A 27,246-nucleotide genomic window follows, 5' to 3' on the forward strand; every position below is an offset into this window, starting at 1 on the left:
ATATAGACAGTGCTAGTGTTGCTTCAAGTTCTGCCTGCAAGACCTCTAGCTCCAGTTAAAATCACGTGCATCATGGTCATGTGACTTTGAGAGCCTTGTCACGTGACGCCGAGTTAGCCCCGTGACTAAACAGCAATGACAGAACGACGAAGTTGCCGGCCAATAGGAGTGGGAAAGGGGAGGAGCTCTGCTAATAAACCGGGCTCGGTTGCTGGGAGTGGAAGAGATACGGCGTGACATTGACAGCAGGTGAGCGTGTCGGGAATGTGTGTCCCTGAGTGATGGTGCTGTTATTGTGCGGAGCTGCGGTGTATGTGTGTAACGTGTAGACAGAGTGTAACCCAGCTCTGCCGCTGCACACTGTCCTGTCCCAGTTCAGTGCGGGTGTTTGTATTGCATGTAAGTAACGTCATATTCACTTAATCTGTGGCATGCAGTGTCTGATATTATTTGTATCCTCTTCATCAGGCTGATTAAATGGATATGCAATTAAAACGGTTATCAGTCATTGGGCAGACAGTTCTTAAGGTGCCCATACGCTGTGCGATGATCACACCCGTTATGGGCTGGATCGCAATGCATGTGATTTGCATGCGATGCGATCCGCTGGCAGTACAAAAAGTGTGTGCAGCACATACTTTTTGTACTGTGTGATGTGAAGCCTGCGGGATTCTCTAATAATCCAGGCCATACATCGGCTGTACTTGCATTGTTAATAATCGCATATGCAGTAACCTATGCGATTGTTAACGCAAAGGCGATGTGCAACGGGTCCCCCCTCCCTTCCTGAACCCTCAGCAGGCTGTGAGAGGGCTCCTCTTCCTCCTCCCTGCAGGCAGGAGGCGATCACTGGTCCGGACACAGGTGGCGGGGGATGCGAAGGGAAGCTTATAGGCTTCCATGGGGTTTCACCATTTAGAACAGGTGTAAACCTCCCCCCCCCTCCCCGCAGTGGGGCTTTGCTGCATATGAAAATGTGGTTAAATCCCCGAAAACTGGGTTTTTACGGCATTTTGTATTTGGTGATAGTACGTGAAATACCACCTGTTTGCTCAAAAAAACATGAAAAACTCATGTCAATCTTCTGACTGTTGACCTAATGCTTGTGTCAACCTTCCAACTAGGGAGGCCAATCCTGGGATCAGCGGGATCCCGGGATTTTGGCCTAAAATTGGCAGGATTTGAATCCCGGGATGGAAGCTTCCAATCCAGGGATTCCGGGATTAGTACCCAGTGTAAAACCAGGCAGCACTGAGCACTAGTATATGGCTCAGATGCTGCCCGGCTGACTCTGCTCACCCCCCCCTGCAGCACCGCTGTTAGGGACAGTGATCTGCGCTGACAGACATAGGCTGTGCAGCGTGACCCCTGACATTATGTCAAGCTGCACAGCCTGGCCGCCGCTATGCCTGTCAGCGCAGATCACTGCTGCGAACGCAGATGCCCAGCCAGCCACACGCCCGCTGTGCAGCCTGTCCGCAGGAGACAGACTCCTGCCTGTCACAACCAATGTAAGTGACTGCACTGTCACTTACAGGGGGATGGGGAGATTTTCTGGGGTTGGGGGCGGGTTTAGTAGGCATTTATAATGACATGTGTGGGTCGGGCAGTTTAGGGGGCGGGGTCATTTTTTTAGAGAGGCCAATCCTGGGGATCCCGGGATTGGCATCTCTACTTCCAACCCTATTGACCTTATCCATGTCGACCTAAGCCCTATTGAATTAAATAGGGTTGACCTAGTGACTGTATCGCATTAAAAATGCTGTCCGGTTTATGTCTAGGGTTGCCACTCTGGGGATCAGTGTGCTGGAGGCCACTGGTTTATGCACTTTATTACATATCCATATATGCTGCTAGAGGAGACCTATTTTATGGTCTGTGCAGCTCACACAACACTTTGTGTTTCTGCTGTTCCTCTTTTTTTTTTTATGGTGTTCCTGTTCTTATAAAGGACTGACTTGGCATTGAATGAATGCCAACGTTCAGAGTTTCTTCACACATGCAAGTACTGTAGGTCAGTGAGAAGTAATTATTTTAAGGCTTGACTGGGTTGTTACCTAGCCTAGCCCTGGGTTGCCCCCTCAATAACCTGGGTTATAAGTCTTTTGTGAAAGGGTATAACTGATGAAGCTAGAATCAGAGTTAACATTAAGGGGCCCATTTATTAAACCATATTTGCGGCTAAATCCCCGAAAACACCCATTTTCAGGGTTTAGCCACTTAATATTTGCATGATAGTTGGTAGTGTCAGTGTACTACTTTTTAATTGATAATGACCAGCTGTCAAGAGAATTCAAATATGTTAGAACAGCGGTCCTCAAACTATTTCTCTCTGGGACCCTGTCGGGACAATAAAAATTAAAGGACCCCAGCAAGTTACCACAGAATGGTCACACACATGTGTGGTCAGCAGACAACACATACATGACAGTATGGTGGAGGCACCTAATGATGGGAGGAGTCTGAAGTAACAGACAATTCAACTGATTTTTCAAACTACCTGGATGAGTGATTAGAGAAGCAATCAGCCTGATGGTCAACAATATGGAGTCGTGGGTCGCATACAGAGATGGTCGCGACCAGAGCTGGCCCTAGCCTAAATGACGCCCTAGGCAAGATTTTAGCTGGTGCCCCCTAGCACCGCCACTTGTTCCGCCCCTGACCCTGCTCCCCTTTCCCAGCACTATCAACCCTCATCATAGCAGTCATCATTTTGGTGCTCCTACATGCAATATTTTAAATAGAAACCGTGCACATATTCGGAGCCCAGCCCAAATGGTTGAGTTCTTGCTGGGAAGGGGCATGGCCACACAATAGTACCCCCAATTCATTTATGCCACACAGTAGTGCAACTTTATTCACATTATAGCATGCGATGGTGTCCCTTATTCACGTTACATCACACAGTAGTACCACTTTACCTTATATACGTTACTCTTCACATTATACCCTTAGAAAAAAATCCTGAGAAAATATTGTGTTTTAAGCACTTTAATGGCCAAACTGCAACCCAGCAAAAAGCAGTATGTGCTGGGCAGAGGAGAAGAGCTGCTGCTGTCACTTAAGGGGAGGGGCCCTTCCATTAGACTTTAGGTGCCCATACACGTACCAATTACCCGGTACGTTTTGTGCTAAAATAGCATTGTTGTGGATGCAATGCTATTTTAGCACAAAAAGTACCGGGTAATTGGTACGTGTATGGGCACCTTTTGGCCTGGGTAATTTGTACCCCCTACCCCTTTCTCTCGGCACCCCTGATAAGACCACATAGTAATGCCCCTTACACATGACACACATTATTAATGTCCTTATAACCATAATGATCCTTACACATTATTCCAACCTTTATTAATGCCCTTCATACACATTACACACAATACGTTACACATGTCACACATTATTAATGCATTTATACATGACACACATAATGCCCCTTACACATATGCCGAACACTATTGCACAACCAACCCACCCGCAGACAGCACTCGCACAGCCGCTAACACTGACCTCTGCCTCTGCTCACTGTGACCTGTGCCTCTGCTTGGATACAGATGTTTCCTCATACATCTTGCCTCAATAGGCCATGCAGCTCCTGGCCAGTTCTGCTAATGTTGGGTGCCTTTTTTGCTGAAAATGCGTCTTCTTTGCATTGTTATGTGACCAGGACACAGTCTGTGTGCGACTGTGGATGTACCTGCAAACAGAATGCTATGTTACAGTGATTTCCATGAATACACTATTTCATATGCAGATACAGCCTCACTCACACACAGAATATAGGCATGCTGCATATCATTTTAATCAGCAGAAGCTGCTGGTGCCCCATAGTCATTTCAAATGTTCCGGGTGGTCTGGTAACAAGTGCAGATGAGAAGGTGGTAGGGTACTCTTTACTTAGAAGGGCGCCCACGATTTTGATCGTGGGCATCGTTAGTAAAAAATCTCGGGCATTGAATGCACTAAAAAATCGGGTGCGATCAACCGACGAGATGCCCGAGATTTCCCATAGGGAACAATGTTAAATGTCTCAATTGACCCAATTTCCCTGTTCAATGCCTCAATTGACCCGATTTTTCCATAGGAAACAATGTTAAATGGGCCACAGAGGCCAAATAGGCACCCTGAAGTGTATAATGGCCACCCGAATTGTTAACGCCACCCCACGATCAACGTCAACCCGATGCGTGGCGAGCGCAGCGAGCCCGCGAGGGGCGGCGGTACGCGTCCTACGACCTTTTCATACCCCCACTATCCACGTCGGCGTGGAGTTGAGAATAGAAAGTGTGGCGAGCGCAGCGAGCCACCGAGCCCGAAGCGTTGCGAGGGTACGCGGACAGCTGTGAAGCCCGCGAGGGGACGCGGATACCTGTGAAGGTATCCGCGTCCCCTCGCGGGGCACGCTGCGCTCGCCACGCTTCGGGCTCGGTGGCTCGCTGCGCTCGCCACACTTTCTATTCTCAACTCCACGCCGACGTGGATAGTGGGGGTATGAAAAGGTCGTAGGACGCGTACCGCCACCCCTCGCGGGCTCGCTGCGCTCGCCACGCATCGGGTTGACGTTGATCGTGGGGTGGCGTTAACAATTCGGGTGGCCATTATACACTTCAGGGTGCCTATTTGGCCTCTGTGGCCCATTTAACATTGTTTCCTATGGAAAAATTGGGTCAATTGAGGCATTGAACAGGAAAATCGGGTCAATTGAGACATTTAACATTGTTCCCTATGGGAAATCTCGGGCATCTCGTCTGTCGCATCGCACCTGATTTTTTAGTGCATTCAATGCCCGAGATGGCCGAGATGGGCGCCCTTCTAAGTAAAGAGTACCGGTGGTAGCTCAACGCGATTCGACGTGTTAACACGTCTTCATCAGGAACACTGCCGGATTAAGACGTCGAAACGCGTTGACCTGCCACCTTCAAATCTGCACCTGTTACCAGACCACCCGGACCAGCTCAAACAACAAACAGGATTCCACAATCTCAGCTTTCTTCAAAACAAAACACACCTGGGTACACTGCCACCATTTAACACAAATAATTCTGTTGTCTTACTTAGTGAATCTGGATCCATAATATGCTGGATAATTTTCCGGGACTTCACTAACTCTCCTCCAACAAACTTGAGAGAGACTATTCTACCCTCATCTGGTAACTATTCCATTGTCATTGGTGCATTTGAACTGTAGCCCTTATCCACTCACTGGAGCAATACCTGTCCAGACTGTTTTTTTTTTATATATCCCCCAATATTTGGTTTAACCAGAGAATTCTCTAGTTTACTATTTTTACTGTTTTTATATTTGATGTATAATAAATGTACTTTATTGGTTACATTGTGTTAGCCTTTTATTCAGTCAAACCCAGCAATGTATACCTCCCCTTTTTTTTTTTTTTCTATTATGCTACTGCACACTAACAGGTTGTCTGACGAGAGAACATTAAAGGTGCCCATACACCGAGCTGATTTCGGCTTATTGTGATGAATTGGGCCGTGAAATCTGCTTGGTTTCATATCCCCTCAGGTCCGATGCGCGATCCCATGCACGTTGGACCTGCTGGCCATCCGACCACCTGTCCTGGGACCTCCTTTCCGGCACATCAAGTGCCAGATTGCATGTGAGCCTGCCGGGGGGCTCTGGGCAAAGTGGTCTGACATGTCCTTAGGACAAATCCAGGACAGTGCATGGGGGGCCTTTAGTCTAATACGTCTGGGATGCAATTGGTCAGAATACATGCGCTGGCGTTCCAAAGGAGGGAATCTCAATAGGGGCTAGGTAAGTATGCTCCCCCCACCTGTGCCTAACCCTAGCTTGGGTCTGCTTTATGTACATTCTGCAGCCTGGCAGTTGAGATTCTCCTGGTGGTAGTTGGGATAGCCCTGTTAAGAATACTGTTAACAGCCTGCAGGAGCGTGCATAATTAATGATCGTGTACGCACACTAGCCAATATCTGCAATAATATTGTGCATATTGTCAGTAACAACATTTGGCTAATGTGTACCCAGCTTAGCAGTTTAGATTTTAACAATATCTAAACTTGTGCACCGATAGTGGCTGAGGTACTGAAGTCACATGTCCTCAAAGTACAATATCTTGGTTTAAGGCCATGTATGGGAACCCCATAGATTTGTGATTTTTATTTGGTACAATCAGGTTCTATGGCCAGTGCTGTTAAACTTCACATCCATGTAAATCTAGAGAGGCACATGGGGAGTATAGCTTCATCTTGTTACAGTATTTGTGCCTACATAATACTCCAAATTTTGTAATTAAGTGAATTTAAGTAGATGTTGTAACTTTCAGTGTGCTAAAATGTTACTTCATAAAACCCAACTATGCAGAACGGCTTTGTTTTGCTTATAACTGGGTGGGGCTTTCCTACCCTGTGGAGAGAGGGGGGGGGTGGGGTGGCATGTTCAGTCTACTTCCCTGTTTTTGTCTCCTGAGTTGAGCAAGGTAGTATGTCTTGTGACAATGAATCACCTTGTGTAGGATGCAGCTGTGGGAGATTTTGTAGAATATTCAGATCTCATCGCACAGATCAAAAAGTATGTGTTGCAGATACTTTTTGAACTAGGTTCTGATCACATTGCATGCCATGTGATCAGGACGAAACACATGCAATGTGTTTGTGAGAGATTGATATGTTCATAAATAAGGAAGGAATGTGGCAGAAATCCAAACTGTGGTGAGCTATTAAACAGAATCTTAGGTTTGTTTTCAGTAATCTAAAACACAGCTTCAATTCTTCTATAACAAAAAAAATAATAGCATAACATGCAGACAAGGGGATATTTATATCTACTCTACATAAAAAGTAAGCACTCGCAAGCATTCTCATATCGGGTTGGGATCATTTGGTCTATTGCATTATGGTCGAATCCATTAGGTCGAATCCATTAGGTCGACATGCTAAAAGGTCGACAGGTCATTAGTTCGACAAGGTCATTAGTTCGACATTGTCTATGTCGACATTCACAAGGTCGACATGGGGTTTTTCACTGTTTTTTACCTGAATGTCAACACAGTCGACATGGACACAGTTTAAAGTGCACTGCATCCCCTTGCTGCGCTCGCTATGCGTCGGGCACGGTGCCTCGCTACGCTCGGCACACTATTTTATTCTCCCACCACGCCCTAGTGGATGGTAGGGCATGAAATACCGCCTGTCGGCACATGTTGGCTCAAAAAACAGTGAAAAACTCCATGTCGACCTTGTGAATGTCGACATAGACAATGTCGAACTAATGACCTTGTCGAACTAATGACCTTGTCGAACTAATGACCTTGTCGAACTAATGACCTTGTCGAACTAATGACCCTGTCGAACTAGAATCATGTCGACCTTTTCCCATGTCGACCTAGAGTCATGTCGACCTTTTAGCATGTCGACCTAATGGATTCGACCTAATGACTGTCGACCATAATGCAGTAGACCAAATGACCGCATCCCCTCATATCTGAACTTTTCTTTATTTGCTATGACTATACCAACCTGTAGGCTGTCTTATGGCATAATACACTCTGTGACTGCAGAGCCTTCTTTTTAAGGCGTGACCATATTATGTATGTTGGTCAATCCAATAGTACGGCGGTAAAAGTCTAACTGATTATAAACAAATTCTTATGGAGCCTATGCAAATACAATCTTGGGACAATTTTTAAAGGGCTTTCCAAAGTTCTTTGGGAGAGGCCCTGGTCCTGTTTGCTGCTTCCCAGAGTCCTCTGCCTGTCTGAACAGAATTTTTGAGCATGGGCTGCTGGCTTGCTCACATGGCACTCTGAGACTTACGATGCCTTTTTAAAGTAAATGGTTGTGCTTCCTTTAACACTGCTCATAGGAGATAACATTGTAAGCTTGCAAGCAGGGCCCCCCTACCTCTGGTTTGTTTTATCACGGTTTCCAATTGTAAAGGGCAACGGAATATGCTGCGCTATATAAGAAACTATAAATAATGAACAGTAGGCTGGTTGCCAATTGTCTGGTGTTTGCACCAGATACTACTCAGGTTTTAACCCTACTAGGTATTTTGAAGTTGGGGTGCGTTCGAGTCCCCAGGTGATGGTGGCATAGTACTGGAGGGGTTCAAATCTTTCTGAAATGAAGATAACTCTTTGTCGAAATTTACTTTTTGCATGGAACTTTTTGTCCAGGGCTGAACAGGAATTCAAGGGAAATGGCAAGATACATTTTCAGATTACAGCTCTTTCTAGTGTGGGCACCTTTTTAAGATTCAACGGTTATTCCAGTCTGGGCACATCTTAACATTTGGAAAGCACTACTGTGGTTTTAAATATCCGACTCTATTTTATGTGGTCAGTGGCAGGTTGGTGGATAGGGTAATGGTGATTGGCTTAACGTTTGGCAATTGACCGCTCTTCGTGTAAGCTAGTGACAACTGTTTAACATAACTGGAGAATATGCATACGTTCATTGTAAAATACAGTGGTTAAAATCTGCAGAGAGACAGTGTTATCTCTGCTGTAGCACTAGATACTGATAAGTACTTATGTGCTGTGATTGTCTAAATGATAAAAGAGCTTGATGGCAATGCAGGGTTGCGAAACACACTGCGGTCTCCCTTCTGCTGATAGTAGCATCTGTGGTTTGGACAAGAAGGGGGAACTGTCGACAGGCCTTAGATGACAGACAAAACGTCAACATGCCTAAGGGTCAAAAGGTCGACATGAGTTTTTTCCACTTTTTTTTTTTTGTACTGTCGGGTGGTATTTCATGGCAACAGATCGTTAACATGCATTCCAATCTGACTATATAGTCGGTGACTGCATATTCGGCGGGGCTCAATGTTACGTCACAGAATATCAACAGATTGGACTCCATGATTTAAGTTAATTAAACTGCTACAAGCCACTCGGTGTAGTAGAGGCGACAGCTGTCCCTGCCAGTTCCTTGCCCTACACAAGATTTTGTCTGGTTCCACACATAGGGACAGGGTAGGTGACCGGGGAGGCAGAGGATGACAGCTGTGAGGTGGCTACAGGCAGTGACAATCATAAGTTTTATTTCTGGGCTGGCTCTCTGCAGGCTGGTTCAAGACTGCTGCTTTTATCCACCTAGCCTCCCCATCAGAATCAGCTAGCCTGTCCCCCGCAGTCACTCAGGAGGCAGTGCTGGGAAGAGATGAGGAGTCCACTAAAGCTTCTCCTTACCGCCATCCAGAACATGTCAAAAGGTTCTTGGTCACATCCATGGATCGGTGTGATGTGCTGATGGAGTTTTTCACCAGTTCTAAAGCTGCAGGTAGGGGCTCCTTTTTGGCTGCAACTTTCTCACAGGTCAGTAGTAGGCATGGTACAGCTGTAACCACACAGGTGTGTTATAGTGCCATGCACTGCGTTTACTGTGTACCTAGCAATGCAGTTAAGATGCATATGTAGTTATGTGAGTAAAGGGGTCATACATCAGTGATTGCCAAGTACTTGAATTGGGGAAATATAACACATTGAATTTGCCAATCCTGATAAACACATGTGGTATCCCTAAGCCTGTTTTTTTTTTTATTTGCTTCATTTTCCCTGATAGGTAGCTATAAACACATGATCAGGATTTGTATGTGTGGCCTGTGCAATACAGTGTCTTTTTGGTCAAAATGTAAAAGTCACACATGAGCGATCTGATCTCAGGTCTGCAGAGCAGCGATCCGGCCTGAATAACCCTCAATTTAATAGACAAAATATAGCTGTGTCCTGCTGTGGGAAGATGATCTGCCAGTAAATTATTATTTTTTTCTGCAGAATACTTTATTAACCCCTAAACCAGAGTAAATTGTCTGTTACTCATATTATGTTTCCCTTTGTTTTAACAGCAGGATGGTTCCCCCTTGGCAACTTCTCCTGTTGGTTGCATCTGTAGGAGCAGTACGTTGTCCTGATGGGAACACATGCAGTGAGAAGACTCTGTGCTGTGAGCTTCCAGGCGGTATTGGGTATGGCTGTTGTCCAGAGGATGAGGTACGTAGGGAGTACTAGAATCTGAATAGTTGGAAAGCTTTAATATGAATCTCCTATATAAGTACGTGGCATTTTAGCAGCTTTTATTTTTAAATTCAGGTTGTATCTCGTTCCCTTCCAATGTTAACACTGGAGTCTTCCTGCACTGACCAGGCAGGCTGTCCTGAGGAATATTCCTGCGTGAGCACTCCCCAGGGTGGATCAGCCTGCTGCCCTGTAGCCCAGGTACTGACTACACCACATCTGACACTTGTGTGTGTGGAGGGTTATGGAGTAGGGTAATAAGGCAATGCTTATCTTTGTGAAACAAATGTCCTGGAGCAGTAAAAACAAAAAAAAGCTGTAGACAGAAAATAGAATTGCGGTGTCTATTAAACTCTTATGAATAGTTATACATTAACAGAACATTGGTCATAGAATGACACTTATTATCAACTGAACAGAAAGCTTCAGCATTTAGATATGTCTGCAGGACCTGGCTTTCCTTCCAGTAGTTCTAGTATGCTAGGTATAACATTTGATACTCTTGCGAGTAGAACTGCTTTTATTTTCTGATTTACTAAAATATGTACATGTGTTCACACTTCTAGTAGCTCTTTATATATGCACACTGTAGGTGCAGTAAGCAAATCCTCTAAATCTGGTCTACCAAGTGTGATTGGGGCATTCTAAACAATACAAATTCATCTCTTGCACACTAAGATTTATATAGGACACTGCACTAATACATAATCTCACTTATTTACACTTCCCTTAGGGAACTTCTTGCCAAGATGGACATCATTGCTGTCCCTCAGGCAGTCATTGTTCTGAAGATGGACACTACTGTATCCCAGGTGAGTAATATCCCAATTACTCATCAATACATGGTCCCAATACATGCACTTCAGTCTTCTTGTCCTTCAGCTTCCAATCTGACTGCTGTGGTGTGCCCTGATGGAACTTCAGAATGCCCAAATAGCTCCACGTGCTGTCTGATGGCTGATCAGAGCTGGGGGTGCTGCCCTATGTCACAGGTGAGGTGAAGGTACTTTGCTTTAGATATACTTAACCCTAAACTAGTGATTCCCAAATTGTGCTGCAGCATCCTGTGGTGCTTCGTGAACTTGCTGAGGTGCCTCCGGTTGATGGTCCAGGATTAACGCAAACATATTTATGGTCCATATAATAGGCAAAATTAAAAGCTGTTGGTTGCCTGTTAAACTGGACAAACTGAAGCAAATCTTGTCCCTCACCACATAACACGAAGTTGTTGTTTTTTATTTGGTCTTCAAAATGTGTTTTGTTTTCCAATCCAGTACTACGGTTATCTACGTTTACGAAACCTGGGAGTGTGTACGCTACCTGCATTAACCCTGAGTGCCAACATCTAGGAGAGCTGGGCAAAAATATCCACTAAAAATGCCAACCGCTCTGACTTCTGCAAAATATTACCTAAAAATATCAGCGCTGCTCACATTTGTTATATACATTCAAATAAAAAAACTTATTTATATGGCTAACCATACAGGTCATTATAGATGTATGCTTGTGAGCAGGGCCCTCCTACCTCCATGTCGGTTTGTATCTACCCAGTTTGTTAAATCACTGTCTCCAGTTGTAAAGCGCAACGGAATATCCTGCGCTACATAGGAAACTGTAAATAAATAATGAGGAATCCAAATTGACACATTCACTTAGCAATCAAAGGGTGTAGTTTCATGAAATTAATACATCACTCAAAGCCTAAAGGGGTTCAAGCAAGATTTGCTTTTTAAAGCACTTACACCCAATGTTTCCATGTACTAACTCACTCTTACTTGCAATAGGCACTTTAGAATCATTTTTTTGTTATTCAAAAGAGATTATATTAACAAAATGTTTTGGATTGGAAACAAACAAAACACATTTTGAAGCAAAAAAAGTACTGTATTTTTTGCTCTAAGACACACCTGACCAGAAGACGCACCTAGTTTTAGAGGAGGAAAACAGGAAAAAAATTCTGAAACAAATAGTGTAATGCCCGCTCCCCCTCCCCTGGTACTTGTCAGCAGCTCACAGAGGTCCAGGCACAGGCAGCAAGGATCATGCAGCGTTCTGTGGGGTCCATTTGGCGAATAGGATATAATCTGCGGGGTCCCTGTGGCAGATGGGAACTAGTAGGTGGATACATGTCAGTGTGTCTGTATGATGAGTGGGATACATGTCAGTGTACAGTATGTGGAGTGACATGTCAAAATGCAGCCCATGTGTAAGCAGAGCGGCTATTTCTGGACTTTAGTTGGAGTGACCCCAGGGGCTGGCCGTTGTGTGGGGGGCCTGGCTGAGGAGCGGGAAAGGGATGCTGCTGGGTTTGGGAGTGGGCACGTCAATATCACTGCAGTGATGGAGTAGTGGATCACTCTGAGGGGAGGGAGCTGACATCCCTACTCACAGCCCCTGGTTTACCTTGAGCAAGTCTTGTGGATGCGTCCACGACGTGACAGTCGGTACCTCGTGGAGGATAGTTGATGCTGTCCTCTATGAGGATACCGGCTCTGCCGCCAGACGATCCCCGGGGCCTGACCGGCAGTGGCCCGGTGCGCACCAGGTGATCACATCACCGGGTGCTGCTGGAGTGATGGAGCTCCCTTGTGGATGATGCTGGGTGATGCTTCCCTTGGGGGGTCTCTGACAGACTGCCAGAAGGACCCCGGCGCATGCCAGGTGATGACGTCACCGGGTGCTGCCGGAGCCGTGGAGCTCTGTGCGCTGGTAGAGGGGCACTGCAGTGGCTTGCAGTGCCCCTTCAGCCTGTATAGGGCCTTTGTCAAGGATCCTGATATTGGCAACTTCATCTATGGTGGCAGGAGACGAGTCCTCTGGGATGGGAAATAGTAGCACTACTAGTTCCCATCAGCCGCAGGGACCTCGCCGATGATATCACATTAGCCAAACAGACCCAGCTGCCTGCACCTCTGTAAGCTTCTGTTAATTACCGGGGGGGGGGGGGGGGGGTTGTGAGCAGGCTCTGCTGCAGCTCCTGAGATGCTGGTGCAGCAGCACCAGCATCCAGGAGGTGTGTTTTTTTTTTTTTTTTTTTTTTTTTTTGCTGTATTCGCTCCATAAGATGCACATACTTTTCTCCCCAAGTGCGTCTTATGGTGGGAAAAATACGGTAGTTTGTGGACACTGGCACCATGGTGAATTCATGAAGCTGTCCCTTTAGATTTAAGAAGCCTTATATATAAAGAATGACCCTAGTCTAAGAAAATCTGAGTATTTTCAAGAATCCTCTTAACTTGCTACAATGGTCTATAATGTGCACTGGTCTGTTCTCTCTAGGCAACTTGCTGTGGTGATCACTTGAATTGCTGCCCCCACAACATGGTGTGTGATCTCGACCATAACCGATGCACGTCTGAAAATGGGGAAGTTCCTTTGTCCAAAAAAGTTCCTGCCAGGGTGAAACTTTCCTCCAGTGAGTGCTATAAACTACCCAATGTATATAATTACTGATCTAGCAATATCGCACATCCCTGTTTACATTTGTACTGTACTTCGCTATGTTTTCAAATATGCTGCCTTCTTGCAAGTTTTAGCTAGTGTATGCTTGGGTTGGTATTGCTCTATGAAAGTATGTACAATATCACAGCACAGCAATATTTTTGTTTAATTATTTTGAAACAGAAACCATTATTAGGAGGACACCGTGTCAAGATGGCTCCTCTTGTCCTGATGGTAGTACTTGCTGTGAACAGCTGGATGGGTCCTATGGCTGCTGTCCATTCATGTCTGTAAGTGTCCGTGACCAACCGATAAAGGTCATGAGTTCTGGGCCTGCAGTCCCCCTGTTCCTTTTGATCTTATAATGTCCATGGTCCCTTATGTGTTTGAACATGTTTCAGGCTGTCTGCTGTGATGACCATGTGCACTGCTGCCCTTCTGGGACCACATGTGATGTCACCCATAAGAAGTGTGTTGGCCAGAATTTGATTACTCCATTTTTTAGGAAGAGTCGAGCTTTGCGTGAGCAAGGTAAAACTAAAAATGGACTTTCTAACACAACTAGAAGTTGGTCTTTAACTTCATAAGTGGAGATAGATAATTTGTGATAACTGTATTGTATTTCATTAAATGTCAAAATAGTGGTTGCGTTGAAGTCATGTACTGTATGATTCATAAAGGCTACTTTCACAGGGTCTTTAATTTCTGAGCCATTGGAGGCCTCTGCTCTTCCTCCCAGAACTCGGCATCTCTAGGCTGATCACCTCACTTTGCTAGTACAATCCATCTCTAGTTTGCACATTAATGTTCTGAAATACGGCTTTTGATGTAACTGGCTACAAGCTGAATAGCTCCTCTGCTTTTTAAACCCTGATATGCAGGAGTGCAAGTAAATATCAAAGTTCTCAGACCTTTTTAGTTAAAATTGGATTAAATAAAAAAAAAGTCTTAAGTTGTCATGTTAACATTGGTGTACTTAATCAACCTCCGGCACTGCATTATGATCTACTGGTAGCTCTGGAAAGCGGTACTGGCCGAGAAATAGTTCTGTGCCGAGCTTGATGGATTGAGTCACAAATACATTAAATACAGAAATGTGTATGCTGGGCATCTAATGATGGGTAAATGAGTGAAGCGGGTTAATATGATGTTATGGCGGAGCCATCTCTAAATGGTTGGTGTGGGTGGAGGGAAGATAGGCCAATGTAACGATTGCATGATCTCCTAAAATGTTAGTGGTGTATGTGGTGGTTTTTTTTTTTTTTTTTTTTTTATATATAAACTTTTGGTTTGCAGGATGGCACTCTAAATAGAAAAAATCCCGGTGCCAGGAACAAAGTTTTAGAACATGAAAAGCACTTACCCCCCCCCCACCCCTTGGTTGTAGAAGGATAAGAACCGGCACACTTATGGATGGTGAAGAAAAGTTGATTTATTGTACAAACATGATTGCACACAATGACAGCTGTGCACCTGACCGCTGTTTCAACCAAAATAAACGACCTCTGATGAAAACCGTTTATTTTGGTTGAAACGGCTGTCAGGTGTACAGCTGTCGTTGTGTGCAATCATGTTTGTACAATAAATCAACTTTTCTTCACCATCCACCAGTGTGCCGGTTCCTATCCTTCTACAACCAAGGGGGGGGGGGGGAGTGAGTAAGTGCTTTACATGTTCTAAAACTTTATGTTCCTGGCACCGGGAATTTTTTCTATTTAGAGTGCCATCCTGCAAACCAAAAATTTATAATATATCTCTATATCTATACTGTCCTATCATTATGCCTGATTGCACAATGTAAATCCCTAACTCAGATGGGGGTATGCCATTTATTGGTAAAATGGGTGGATTATGCAATGATCTACTACCCCCAGAATGACCATGACCATGTGATGTGACTATCAGTTGCTATATAGAACAACCATAGTCACTGGCTCATAACTTGATCCAGCCAGGAGTAATGTGTAAGTTCTCGAAAGTTTATCTTCTGATCTTTTCTCTTCAGCATCTGTTAATTGTGATGGAACAACTTCCTGTCCTGACACTTCTACTTGCTGCCTCTTGGCTTCTGGAGAATGGGGCTGTTGTCCTCTTGAACAGGTTTGGTGCAGTTTTTAATGTTGGTGCAAGGTGCAAATTACTTGTTGGGTTCTTGTTGATGGCACCCAATATGTATGTGTATAGAATTTTTTTTATCATGGGTTATTTCTAGCACTGCATTAATCTCTATCTTTTTGCCAGGCGGTATGCTGCCCTGATAAAATACACTGCTGTCCCAATGGATATACATGTAATGGGAGCTTTTGTCAGAATAAGGAGTTCTCTATTCCTTGGTTTGAAAAGATCCCAGCTTTAAAACGGAATGGTAAGGCCCCGAGTGGTTTTGGGAAATACTATTTAACTAGTCTCATTTGGCTATTAGTGTTAACGCAGGGCTGTTTGTTTTTAGAAGGGCACCTGACCTGGTTTTTTTTTTTTAAAGGCCACACAATCTCTGCTAAAGCACCCTGCAAGCTTCTGCTTTGTGAATAGATGCTGTGTGCATGGCATCTGTTGATTTTAAACGGTAGAGCCTCCAATGGTGACAGGCACTCCCATTAGTGATGCCACAGCTGGGGCTGACCCTCCATATTTGACAGAAGGTTGCCAGACTGGCTAATTAGTATGTTGGCCACACCCCTTTACTGTCAAGACAAATGCTCTGCCCACACCCATTTTTAGTGGGAACACTATATTAAGCTTGTTTATGGAAGCTCATTGCATTTTAAATTCTGGTCTATGCTGGATTAAGTACTCTGAAACCTAAAAAAACTGCACCACTTCTATCAACCAAAGTGTTAACCTAAATGGAATTGTTACTTAAGAATCAACTGTTTCCTATTCCCGTTAATAGACTGTATGTTTGGCCTGCCTCCCTGTATTTCTGCAGCCATTTGGTGTATATTTGTATAACCCGGTAAGTGCTTTCTGCAAGTTTTCAGTTCCCACTACAAACAGGAGTTACACAGCCCTGTTGACTTCTAGTACTGTACCGTATGCAGGATTTGTTTAAAGGGAGTGAGGGGAGCAGGATGGGCAACAAGATGAACTATGGAACGCTGTAAATCTTTGTCTCCTACATAAATGACCTTACCAATGATCACATCTAGTGGGGCACGTTATATAGGTCCAATGCTATCTAGAAACTTTTGGGAAGTTTCTAATTAACTTAAAAGATGCCAGGAACATAATGGAAAATTCTATTTCAATTTTATTTTTATTTTTTTACTGGGTTTGCTTATATAAACAAATGTTTAACTTTGCAGGGGGTGATGTTAGGTGTGATGACACCACCTCTTGTCCTGACAAGACTACCTGCTGCCAGCTGCTGACTGGGGAGTGGGGGTGCTGCCCCATCGAACAGGTATGTGTGGGTTTTTTTAAGCCTGGAAATGAGGGCTAGATATAGATTTAAGCCTTGAAAAAAGATAACTGCGAGGCTGATAGGAGCCAACTGGCTGGACGTTTATTACGCGAACTTATGTTTTGGCAGTTTTTGAAAAAATGGCAGCTGAAAGCTGATTGGCTGGCCCTTTAACTCAATCGCCCTCCTTTTTTAAGGCTGAATACATCTGCCCCAATAACTTGCGCTCAATAGTTATCAGTCTACTGTGCTATGCTAGCTTTCTTATGTCCAGGAACTGGATTGAGTTGTTTATAAAATCTGTAGAGTGAAATGGAACTGATTTATAGAAGCAATCTATTCGGGCCAGTTCTCAATCTAGTGGCAATGAGACTTTTGTCACCTGTAGCACTTTTTGTTTTGATCCATAAACACACTGCGCTTCAGCTAGTTTTGATAATAATTTTTTTTTTTTTTTTATGCATCATGAGGCACTTCCAAAATAAAGTTGAAATATGTATAGAAAAGTAGTTCAAATATATAGTATTGGAACAGATACAAACTTGCAGAAAAGGTTTTGTATATGAATGGTGTTAAGATTGTCCATTACTTTTCTTAGCTCATTTGTTATGGATTATTTTTTCTTTTTTTTTTCTTTAACACTAATTGTGTAGACTAAAGCTGGGTACACATATATACAATTGTCGGGCCGTTCTTCCGTTCTGTCCCGTACGAGTGATAAACGGCAAAAAACCTGTCTTGACCGTCCATTCTCGGTCGGTCGACGGTTATTTGCGGTTTAAGTTTCATCCGACAGGAAGGCCCCCATATCGGTACATATACAAAAGTGCAGTGTGTACGCATGTTCGACCGATATGCTGCCATCCTTGCGACTATACTGCCAAAGCTGGAACGCCCATGTGGGCGTTCCATAGCTGCATCATCTCTGGCAGGGTGACTAAAAAAAAAAAAAACAAAAAAAAAACGGCGTGGGGTCCCCCCCCCACAGCCGTAACCAGCACCAGGCTGAAGAGCCGGGGCTGGTATTAAAAAAAATCAGGAAACCCGACAAATAGGGCTTCGCTATTTTTTTTTTCTGTGGAACTACAAGTGCCAGCGGGCCCTTTAATGCCCCGCATGCTGGGACTTGTGGTTCTCCAAGTCCCAGCATGCGGGGGAGGCTTGCTGGGACTCAGTTCCACAGGAAAAGACAATAGTTTTTAATTCTTTTTTTTACACTGAATCAGCCCGGTGGCCACCGGGGACAGCACCAGGCTTCAGTCAGGTAAGTCCTGGAGGGGGGACGACCCCCTTTATTGGGGGGGTCCCCACTTCCCCTGGCCAGGCTGACCGGTCAGAGGGCTGAATGCTTTGGCCGCGGGACCTTATATAATAAGTGTCCCCCAGCTGTGGCATTACCCTGCTGGCTGGTTTGGCCTGGGGCTGGTTCTTAAAATACGGGGGGACCCCTAGTCATTTTGTCCCTCGTATTTTGGGAACCGGACCTGGAGGCTGGGGCTGGTTTAAAAAAAAAAAAATAATCAGCGAAGCCCTATTTGTCGGGTTTCCGGGGTGTGTGTTTTTCTTTTTTTTTTTTTTAAATAGATAAAAGGGTGACTGCTACAATTATGCCCTAACCCAGCCCATTATGACAATTTTGGTCACATGTGACGTGTCAATAGCCCAAATCGAGACAGTGTGTACGGTGGTACAATCTTTTTATTGCGACTGTTTGGACGGGAGTACATCGGACGTCGCAAGTAAAATTGTACTGGTGTGTACGCGTGTCGGCTGTTTGTGGACGGTCCGATGGGAGTACGGTCTGCCGAACAGTTGCAAGAAGTAGGGATTGTATAGATGTGTACCCAGCTTTACAGAGCACGGGTCTTTGAACCAGAAGTCTGTTCACAGAATTTCCATTGCTAATCCACACCCTTAATTGCTATAACCATATTAACACATAGGGCAGTATTCAATGAAAAAAATTCGCCGTGCATGGCGACAGATTTTTTTTTTCCCTCGCCCTGTTCCGGATGGCTCGCTGCCACTCCTGCTCCCTCTATTTAATGTGGTTAAGACTCGCAGCGAGTCTTAACCCCTGCAGCGGACAAGCGTCCGCGGCAGGGAGCCGTGGGACGGTGGCAGCCAGGGAGATTAAAGTTTCCCTGGCTGCCCCAGAACATATGTGGAGGGGGAGGTGGGCTCCCCGGGACCCAGGCAGCACAAGCTGCCCCCCCCCCGTAGCCAGCGGGGGACCCAGTATTCACTGCACCCGATCGTGCATATGTAATGATCGGATGCAGTGAATATATATGAATATCTAATGAGCGGCTCGAGAGCTCCGGCCCCCTGCTGACTGCTCTGTGTAAAAAAAAAAAAAAAAAAATTAAAATTAAAATTTTTTTTTTTATTAAATATATATATTCATGTGCTATAAGCACACGAATAAAAATAACATTTGACACCAAAATTTAAAAAAAAACCTTTTAGTTTAAAAGTCCACATTCCAGCTCTCCATGAAAAGATGGAGAATTGCTACACGGAGCGAGACGGCGAAAATCACTTAGAAAGACGGCGAATATTTCACATTAAATAGGGTTGCTCGCTTTTGAAAAGCAAAATGCTCCATCCAAGGCGAAAAAAGCACAAATTCGCCATAAAACAGGGCGAATATTTCTCATTGAATACTGCCCAGTCTATTTGTCTTCATTGGGTGTGTGTGTGTGTGTGTGTGTGTGTGTGTATATACAAAAACAAATTAGCCAGTGTTTTGACCAGATCCAATTTTGGCATGTTGTTTTTTTATTCTGGACACTACATCCATCTGCCAAATCTGGAACCAGATCACATGCAATGCAGAAGCTGGTATCTTAGCACTATTTAATGCTATTAATGGAGCTTTCCTCAGTATCTACTCTTGCACTCTCTGAGAACAGACCCTTCATAACTACTTGCATGCCTTATTTGCCAAGGCTAAACTCTCAGCTATGTAAATGCAAAGATTGTCCTCCATTTTAATGTTTTTGTGCTATCTTGTAAGGCTGCTATGTTGCGGCCTTTGAACGGTTGTTTTGGACCTCTCTCCGAGGTGGCGGCTCCCATATCTATTTCCCTGTATCATTACTATAGAGGGTATAAAGGCACTTAAGTCTGCAGTCATTTTGGGTGCAAATGTGAAGTGTCCAAACTCTTGTCACATGCTCTGTACCCTAGTGTTCTAGGGTCTCCCAATGGATGCTATATAGGTGAAAAGGCCTTCAAGGTTACATTCATGTTCTACTAATTCTCTCTCAACTCAAATGCACTGGATACTTAACATAAGCCACCTGTGTAGGTCATAGAAATGTGATCTGTCCATAAACATGTCATTTCTTCACTCACAGGCTTTGTGTTGCTCAGATCACCTGCACTGTTGTCCAAGTGGCTACACCTGTGATGTGGCTTCAGGAACATGCAACAAGCCACTACAGGAACCTAGTCCACTAGATACCATACAACAACAATCAGTGGATGTCTCAGTGGATGTCATCTGGTGTGACTTATATCATTACTGTGCTGATGGTACAACTTGTTGTGTAGGACCTGGAGGAGCCTGGGCCTGTTGCCCTTATGCTATGGTTAGTATTTTATAGTATACTGTATTTATGATTTCTGTAGCAAGATCTAAAATGTGCCATATAATATATGGAGGATTAACCACCTATATATTTTTTTGTTGCAGGGTGTATGCTGTCCTGATAGAATGCACTGTTGTCCGTATGGCCATGTGTGTCTGAATTATGGAGCACAGTGTAGTCGTTCAGGAAATTTGCGCTGGGATTTAGGATATGAAAAGAAAACTTTACTCTGAGAAAGAAATGGATTCCTCATAAAACCATAATCCTGGTCTAATCGTTGCTAATCATTAAATAATGCTCAACCATGGAATAAAAGCTCTTTTTCTAATTAAATTTATGACCTGAGGTGTTGTGGCTCTTGAAAAGGAAAAACATGTGTTAACAAATGTTATATGTACAAGTAACCTATTTAATCCACAATGTAGAATTTATGCAAATTTGGTGTTCTATAATTTACTGCTAAAACCAGGGTTTACTCTACCTTTTACTTAAAAGTACACATTTGGACTATAGACAATTTATACTTAACCGTTTTAAAAACTGATGTCTAAAAGCTCCAAATTTTTTTTTATTAAAAGCACACTGCGCACTAGACTAGAAATTAAGATTTCTCAAAGGCTGTTCTTAGGGATTTCTTCAAGAAAAAGTCTAGTGTGTACACTTTATCATTAATGCACATTCCCCTGTCTGCTGATCATGATGGTCAACTTGGCTGTATATGTACAGCGGGTTCGGACGTCACTGAAGGGTAGATTTATAATTATATTTTTTTCTTATTTTTTTTTATCAGCTCCTACCTGTCATGTTTCAAACCAAGCCTGTAACTTCCCAGGTAGGAGCTGATTGGCCAGTGATAAAAACCAGACAGTTTCACCGAGCTTAATAAATCTACCCCTGGTTTTTTGGCATGCTCTTCTAGTGTATACACTCACTATCGTTTAATTAGCGGTACTGCCATTCTAGTTACCTATATTGATGGTGCTTGTTGTCTAGTGTGTGTATGGGGCTTAACTTTTCTTGTGTAGCATTTTATATAGGGATTGTGGGAGTATTAATTTACTTGCACACTTCACTATACAATCTCCAGAAGCTGCTTAAATAAACTCCATTTTTGGGAATCCACATGGCTGGAAGTGGCATTAGTTTACAAGTGCCCATTTATTAATAATTATGGGAAAAAAGGGGGGATGGGGAAGTAGGCCTGGGGCACAGGATTAATTTGTCGTGGATGGTGAAGGCATGCTCCATACAACACAATAAATTAATAATTTGGTGTATGGTTGAGGAGGTGCTCCCTGGGAGTAAGGTAAGTCGATTCAAACAAAAATATCCAAGAAAGGATATGAAGAAATCTCCCGGGTGGGTTACAAATATATGACTGCTTTGTAATTTCCCCTCCGGAACACGACTTTGCATACGACTCAAACAGTCGTATGCAGCCGTAGGGGAAATACCAATACGAAAAACTAGGTTTTTCATATTGGTAAATTTCCCCCTTACTATCCCGAAAATACGGCAATTCGTAGTCGTATTAATAGCACATCAATATGACTACGAATTGCCGTATTTTCGGGATAGTAAATGTCAAAAATAAGTGTATTTCTGGATACACATACACCTATTTTTTTACAAATTTCCTTTAGTAAATATCCCCCACAATGTCAAAATAGATCACTTTTAAGCAATTTGAGGCTAGTTGTCTGTATTACCAGTGGAGACTATATATTCTTACCCGAAAAGGTTTAATTAAGTCATATCTCTCCATAAACTTAAGGTGCAATTATGTATGAAATCGCTGGCAAAATGGTCGCTCAGCGACCATATTGCCAGTGATTTCATGTGCAGCCGGCTCCCGCGGCCAGCCCTTCATGGTCGCTGGAGCATGCTCCTGCGACCAGCGGCTTCCCCAGCGATCGTCGGGCAGGAGGTCAGCGCTGTTCTCCCATGCCCTGCGACGCTGCTCCCTCCTCCCGTCACCTGCTGCGCTCCGCCTCTGCCCCGTAGCAGTGTCTCCTTTTTATCGCTGATGAAAAGGAGACACTAGCAATATGATTGCTGGGGATATATTGCTAGCAATATATCCCCAGCAATCATATAGACCCGTGTGTACACAGCATTAGACTTCCAGACAACAGGGAAAGCTTAGATTTCACAGCTTCTCACCAGTAAATATCTCCCGCATTAATTCTGTTACAAGTGGGAACTCAATGTGTGTTTAATGTTGTTTTGTCTCTGTCCTATGTCACTTAGGTCTGCCTTAATAGACCCATTTTACTAATAATAAAATACAGTTAGTTTTAACAGAGTTATAACACTGTACTAGAAGGCTGTGCCCCACCCGGGAGTTTTCTTCATATCCTATCGTGGATATTTTTGTTTGAGGTGCCCATTTATGTGAACACTAGTGGAATATTCTAGATGTAGTTATAAGGTATGTATGCAGGTCCAGGGATCGATGGGCACTAGTTTTCCAAAGCCAAACGTTTCACAAATCTTAAGACCGGAAATGGTGTTCTCTAAAGTAGAATATGGTGGGTGTAAATTGGCAATTGATGGGTTAAATTGCATGCAATATCACTTATAAAGCCCCGTACACACGGGGAGATGTATTGCTAAGCAATATATTGCTCAGTTTCTTCTTTTCAGCAGCGACCAGAGATGGTCGCTGATGATAAAGAAACTGCCGGGGGGAGCCCGGCAGTGGTAATCAGCTGGTCGCAGGAGCATGTTCCTGCGACCAGCGATCACTACAAGGGTAAAAACGGGAGCGCGCACCCGCTGGTGCACACTCCCATTGTGGGCAATATGGTCGCTTAGCGACCATATTTCCCGCGATATTACACAATCGCCCCCGTGTGTACACACTTTTAAGGATAACTAAAGGCCCCATACAGTAGGGTGGCTTATTTTCCCCTCAGAACTACTTCCAGGAAGCAGACCAACTAAAATAGATGTATGAATACAGTCCTCCACAACATTTTTCTTAAGCTGGAAAAGGGTTGGAATAATGATAGATAAATATAGAGAACAAATGCTGAGGTGTTGCACAAAAGTCATATGCTTAGTGCTGTTCATAGGGGGTTTGTAGACTACAAGATATGCAAATTATCTAGCCTGTGTTCCATGTGCAGAGGTAAAACTTGTAAAGTTTTACAGTTTATGACTTATGTGAAGTCCTGCACATGCTAGGTAAATCACGTATACCCTGCAACCAGACATCACTGCTCTGGACAAAACATCTAGGTGTGTACCCAGCTTTACAAGAAGTAAGCTATAACTGAGGGCTGTTTTAAACTGCTAAGTTGACTGGTGGCTATTGAACCCATCCCGGCCAGCCTCTAGGTGTCCCACCCCTTTCTCTTCTTGGTGTACAACCTCCAGAATCCACTGCTCATCAGTATGGTCTTTAATGATATGGCTAAAATATATATGCAGCAATCTACACTCTGGAAACAAAGATTGCACAACAAAAGTGAGGTTGGTTAATATAATGTTGCTATTATAGCTGCTGCCATTGGTAGTATTGCCCTAAAGCCCTGCATACACTATGCAATATTACTTATTGTGAACACTGAAGATGCTGTGCAAGGCCTGGGGGATGCATTGTCAATGCAAAAGAGCTTAAAGGCCACCCCTCCCCAAGGTGAATGACTAAAATGTCACATTCCCTTTCTAAAACGCTGTTCCTAATCATGTAATTTTTCAAATGAGGGTACATGTTGGGGTGACTGGGGGTTAAGCTATTTAGAATACAATATTCATGCAAAATATACATAGTGGGGCTGCGAATGTAGAGTCCTTATATGTAGGAGCTATTTTTGGTGTCTGTTCATATTGGATTTTTTTATATTATTATTTTTTTTTAAATGGTTTATAGTTCTATTCGAATTTAGGTAATGAGGTGTGAGTTAGGAAATTTGGATTCACTGAGATTTCTATAGAAGCGGCCTTTATTGGGGAAATTAGTGAAGTGTAGCTATGATCTTTGTGGTTCCTAAACATGATCCTCAGTTCACCCCAGCAGCCCCTTTAGTCATATCCCTGATTATACACAGATGGTATAATACAACTGACTGAGGGAAGAATTAAGAAAACACTGCCTAATCGTGGATATTCTTAAAACCTGGACTGTTAAGGCCCATACACACTAGAAGACATTGGCCTCTTTATCGCTCAGAGGGTGAGATGTACTAAGCTTGAAAAGTGATAAAATGGAGAATGAAAAACCACCAGCCAATCAGCTACTACCTGACATTTTTCAAACACCTCCTTTCAGATGACAGGTAGGAGCTGATTGGCTGGCTGTTTTTTACTCTCCGTGTTATCACTTTTCAAGCTTAGTACATCTGGTCCAGAAAGAGGCTTCTGAGCGATATTGAGGCGATTGTCTTGGGTGTATGCCTAATCTCGTTAATGACGCACGCCCCAGTGCATTGTTAATGTGTGTTGATCTCTGCTGAACAGGCAGCACAACCAGCCCAATATTGATAGCACAGTGTACACACAACTATGTACCGAATGATATTGGGTGTAACCGCTCACCTCTTTCGTCGCCACCTCCTCTCCGCTGGAGCTCTGGCTCCAGGATGCCTGTGACCGTGTGCTGCAGCTTCTGCCGCTGCTAGGCTCACCTTCCTGCCTCCTCAGACGGGAGACTGGAGCTGTAGTAGTGGTAGCACACTGACGCCAGGGCTCAACACAGATCACTGTGAGTACTCTGGCCTCCAATTAATAAAAAAAAAAGTAATTCCCCCCTCATCAATGTTTTAGTATGTATTATCCTAGTACCCATACCCCATTGTTGGTTTACTGCTGCTTGTATTGCCATCGCCTGGACAAAGGTCTGAACCAGGGTTGAAACATCGCAGGCTATCATTTTGATTGGATTAAATTCTGGGCTTGTACTTTCATGAAAAGACTGGGGAGTGCTGTTTTTTCCCCTCTTTTGGACTTTTTGATTACGTATGCACGCACACTTAACAAACCACTGGCCACCAATGTCTGTCTAAAGGCCCGTACACATTAAGGCATTCCCGCCTACACAGATATTGGCGGTGGGGGGGCAGTCATTGGCAAGTGCATACACACTTGCCAATGCCACACGTGAGGGTGCAACCGTGGCCCTTGCTTGGGTGAGAGAGGGGTTCAATAACCGCGCACAGGAGCGTGCATCATTAATGATGCAAAGTGTACACATTAGATGATATTGGTCACTATATTGTTCAGAAATCACTTTCTAAACGAGATTGTGACCTTATACTGTCTGTGTGTATGTGCCTTTTAATGCACACTCCACACTGACCACCAATGTTATTAGCATGCATGCCCCCACTGGCCACCAATGTGTACCATGCATGTTCCCCCTGCCCACCAATGTTTGTAGCATGCATGACCTCAAATCCCACCAATGTATAATGTACATGTACGCTGTATTTTACACTATGCAATGTGTAAGCCGAACTTTGTCGACAGCATGTAAAATACAGTGGACATGTACGCTATATTTTACATGCTGCAATACATGTAGGTCGTTAGCATGTAAAATACAGTGTAAATTTGTGCTGTATTTTATACGTGACCAAAATATAGCGTACATGTATGCTGCATTTATGATTTTACACGCTGCAGTACAGGTTGACTGTACTTTGTACACGCATAATATAGTGTACATATACAGATGGAGCCACACTCATCTGGGTGGCTCCACCCCGCCATCCGCCAGAGGGTGTGAGATGCTTGTGCGTCCACGTCCGCTGACCTGCCAGCAGCCATTAGATAGTGAAATATGGCAGCAAGTGTGAGAGCGGCTCCATCTGTACATGGCTTAATTATACCCTGCAGTACTCAGGCCCACCTCCCCTGTAATGCCAGCCCTTTATGTAAATTTCAGGGTTTCACATCCACCTATCATGTAAATGTACAGTCAATGAAGTGTCTCAGAAAATTGGTGCAAATAACGCTTGTCTTTCGTAAAATCTATCTGTGTGTGTGCGCAATATCTTTCATGATCAGCTCAAGGGAAATTGTTCACCAATATCTTTCGTCTTTCATATCTATTAGTGTGTATGGGCCTTAAAGGTTCAGACACACTGGGCGATTATGCCCAGTGTGCGCGGTCGCTGGGGGGAAAGCCGCTCAGTCTATACACAGTGAGCCACTTCCCCCTGCCTGGTGCTGTCAGTGGGGGGGGGGGCGGATGGCTTTGCATAGCATAGTGCAGCGTTATGCAAAATAGTCCACAAAGCCACTCATCTGCTGGTAATACCTGGGGTAAAAAATCTGATAATGTATGGGAATATCGATACTTGTGTATTCTCACGGCGCCCAAGATTTCAATCGCAGGGCATTGTATTGGTCGCATCGCATGCGATCTGATCACATGCGATTTGACCCGGTTTGTATTTGTACAGGCACCCTGATGGGTGATTACTATGTTAAATGCACCCCCATTGTAAACTCCACCCCCACTATCAACGCCAACTCGCCACACTATGTACAATCAACTCCAAGCCGACGTGGGTAGTGGGGGTATGAAAAGGTCGGAGGACGCGTACCGCTGGCGCTCGCCACGCTTTTGGTTGGCGTTGATAGTGGGGGTGGTGTTAACAATGGGGGTGCATTTATCGTAATCACCCATGAGGGTGCTTGTACAATTAAAAATTGCATCGCATGCCATTTTAATGGCATGCGATGCGATATTTTATTGTACAGTGCGGGTCTTTGGACTCGAAAATCGGGTCCCATCACATACCTTAATTAGTGGTATGCGATGCGATGGGCGCCGTGATAATACACAAGTACTTCATTCGAT

At 44.1% G+C, this 27,246-nt stretch overlaps 1 protein-coding gene across 1 annotated transcript in view; it reads left to right on the plus strand.

The window, feature by feature from the left end:
* GRN (granulin precursor) overlaps window positions 1–27,246 on the plus strand; it is a 93,115-nt gene that overhangs the window by 27,076 nt on the left and 38,793 nt on the right. The window contains exons 2-12 of the mRNA XM_083150108.1: window positions 9,827–9,971; window positions 10,071–10,196; window positions 10,729–10,807; window positions 10,878–10,987; window positions 13,275–13,410; window positions 13,620–13,726; window positions 13,838–13,967; window positions 15,442–15,536; window positions 15,678–15,801; window positions 16,742–16,839; window positions 20,202–20,435. Coding sequence (XP_083006234.1) covers window positions 9,827–9,971; window positions 10,071–10,196; window positions 10,729–10,807; window positions 10,878–10,987; window positions 13,275–13,410; window positions 13,620–13,726; window positions 13,838–13,967; window positions 15,442–15,536; window positions 15,678–15,801; window positions 16,742–16,839; window positions 20,202–20,435 — 1,384 coding nt within the window. The remainder of the gene's footprint in view (window positions 1–9,826; window positions 9,972–10,070; window positions 10,197–10,728; window positions 10,808–10,877; window positions 10,988–13,274; window positions 13,411–13,619; window positions 13,727–13,837; window positions 13,968–15,441; window positions 15,537–15,677; window positions 15,802–16,741; window positions 16,840–20,201; window positions 20,436–27,246) is intronic.

This window comes from Crinia signifera, chromosome 6 (assembly GCF_055691185.1).
Source record: "Crinia signifera chromosome 6, ASM5569118v1, whole genome shotgun sequence".
In the NCBI taxonomy this organism is placed as follows: Eukaryota; Metazoa; Chordata; class Amphibia; order Anura; family Myobatrachidae; genus Crinia; species Crinia signifera.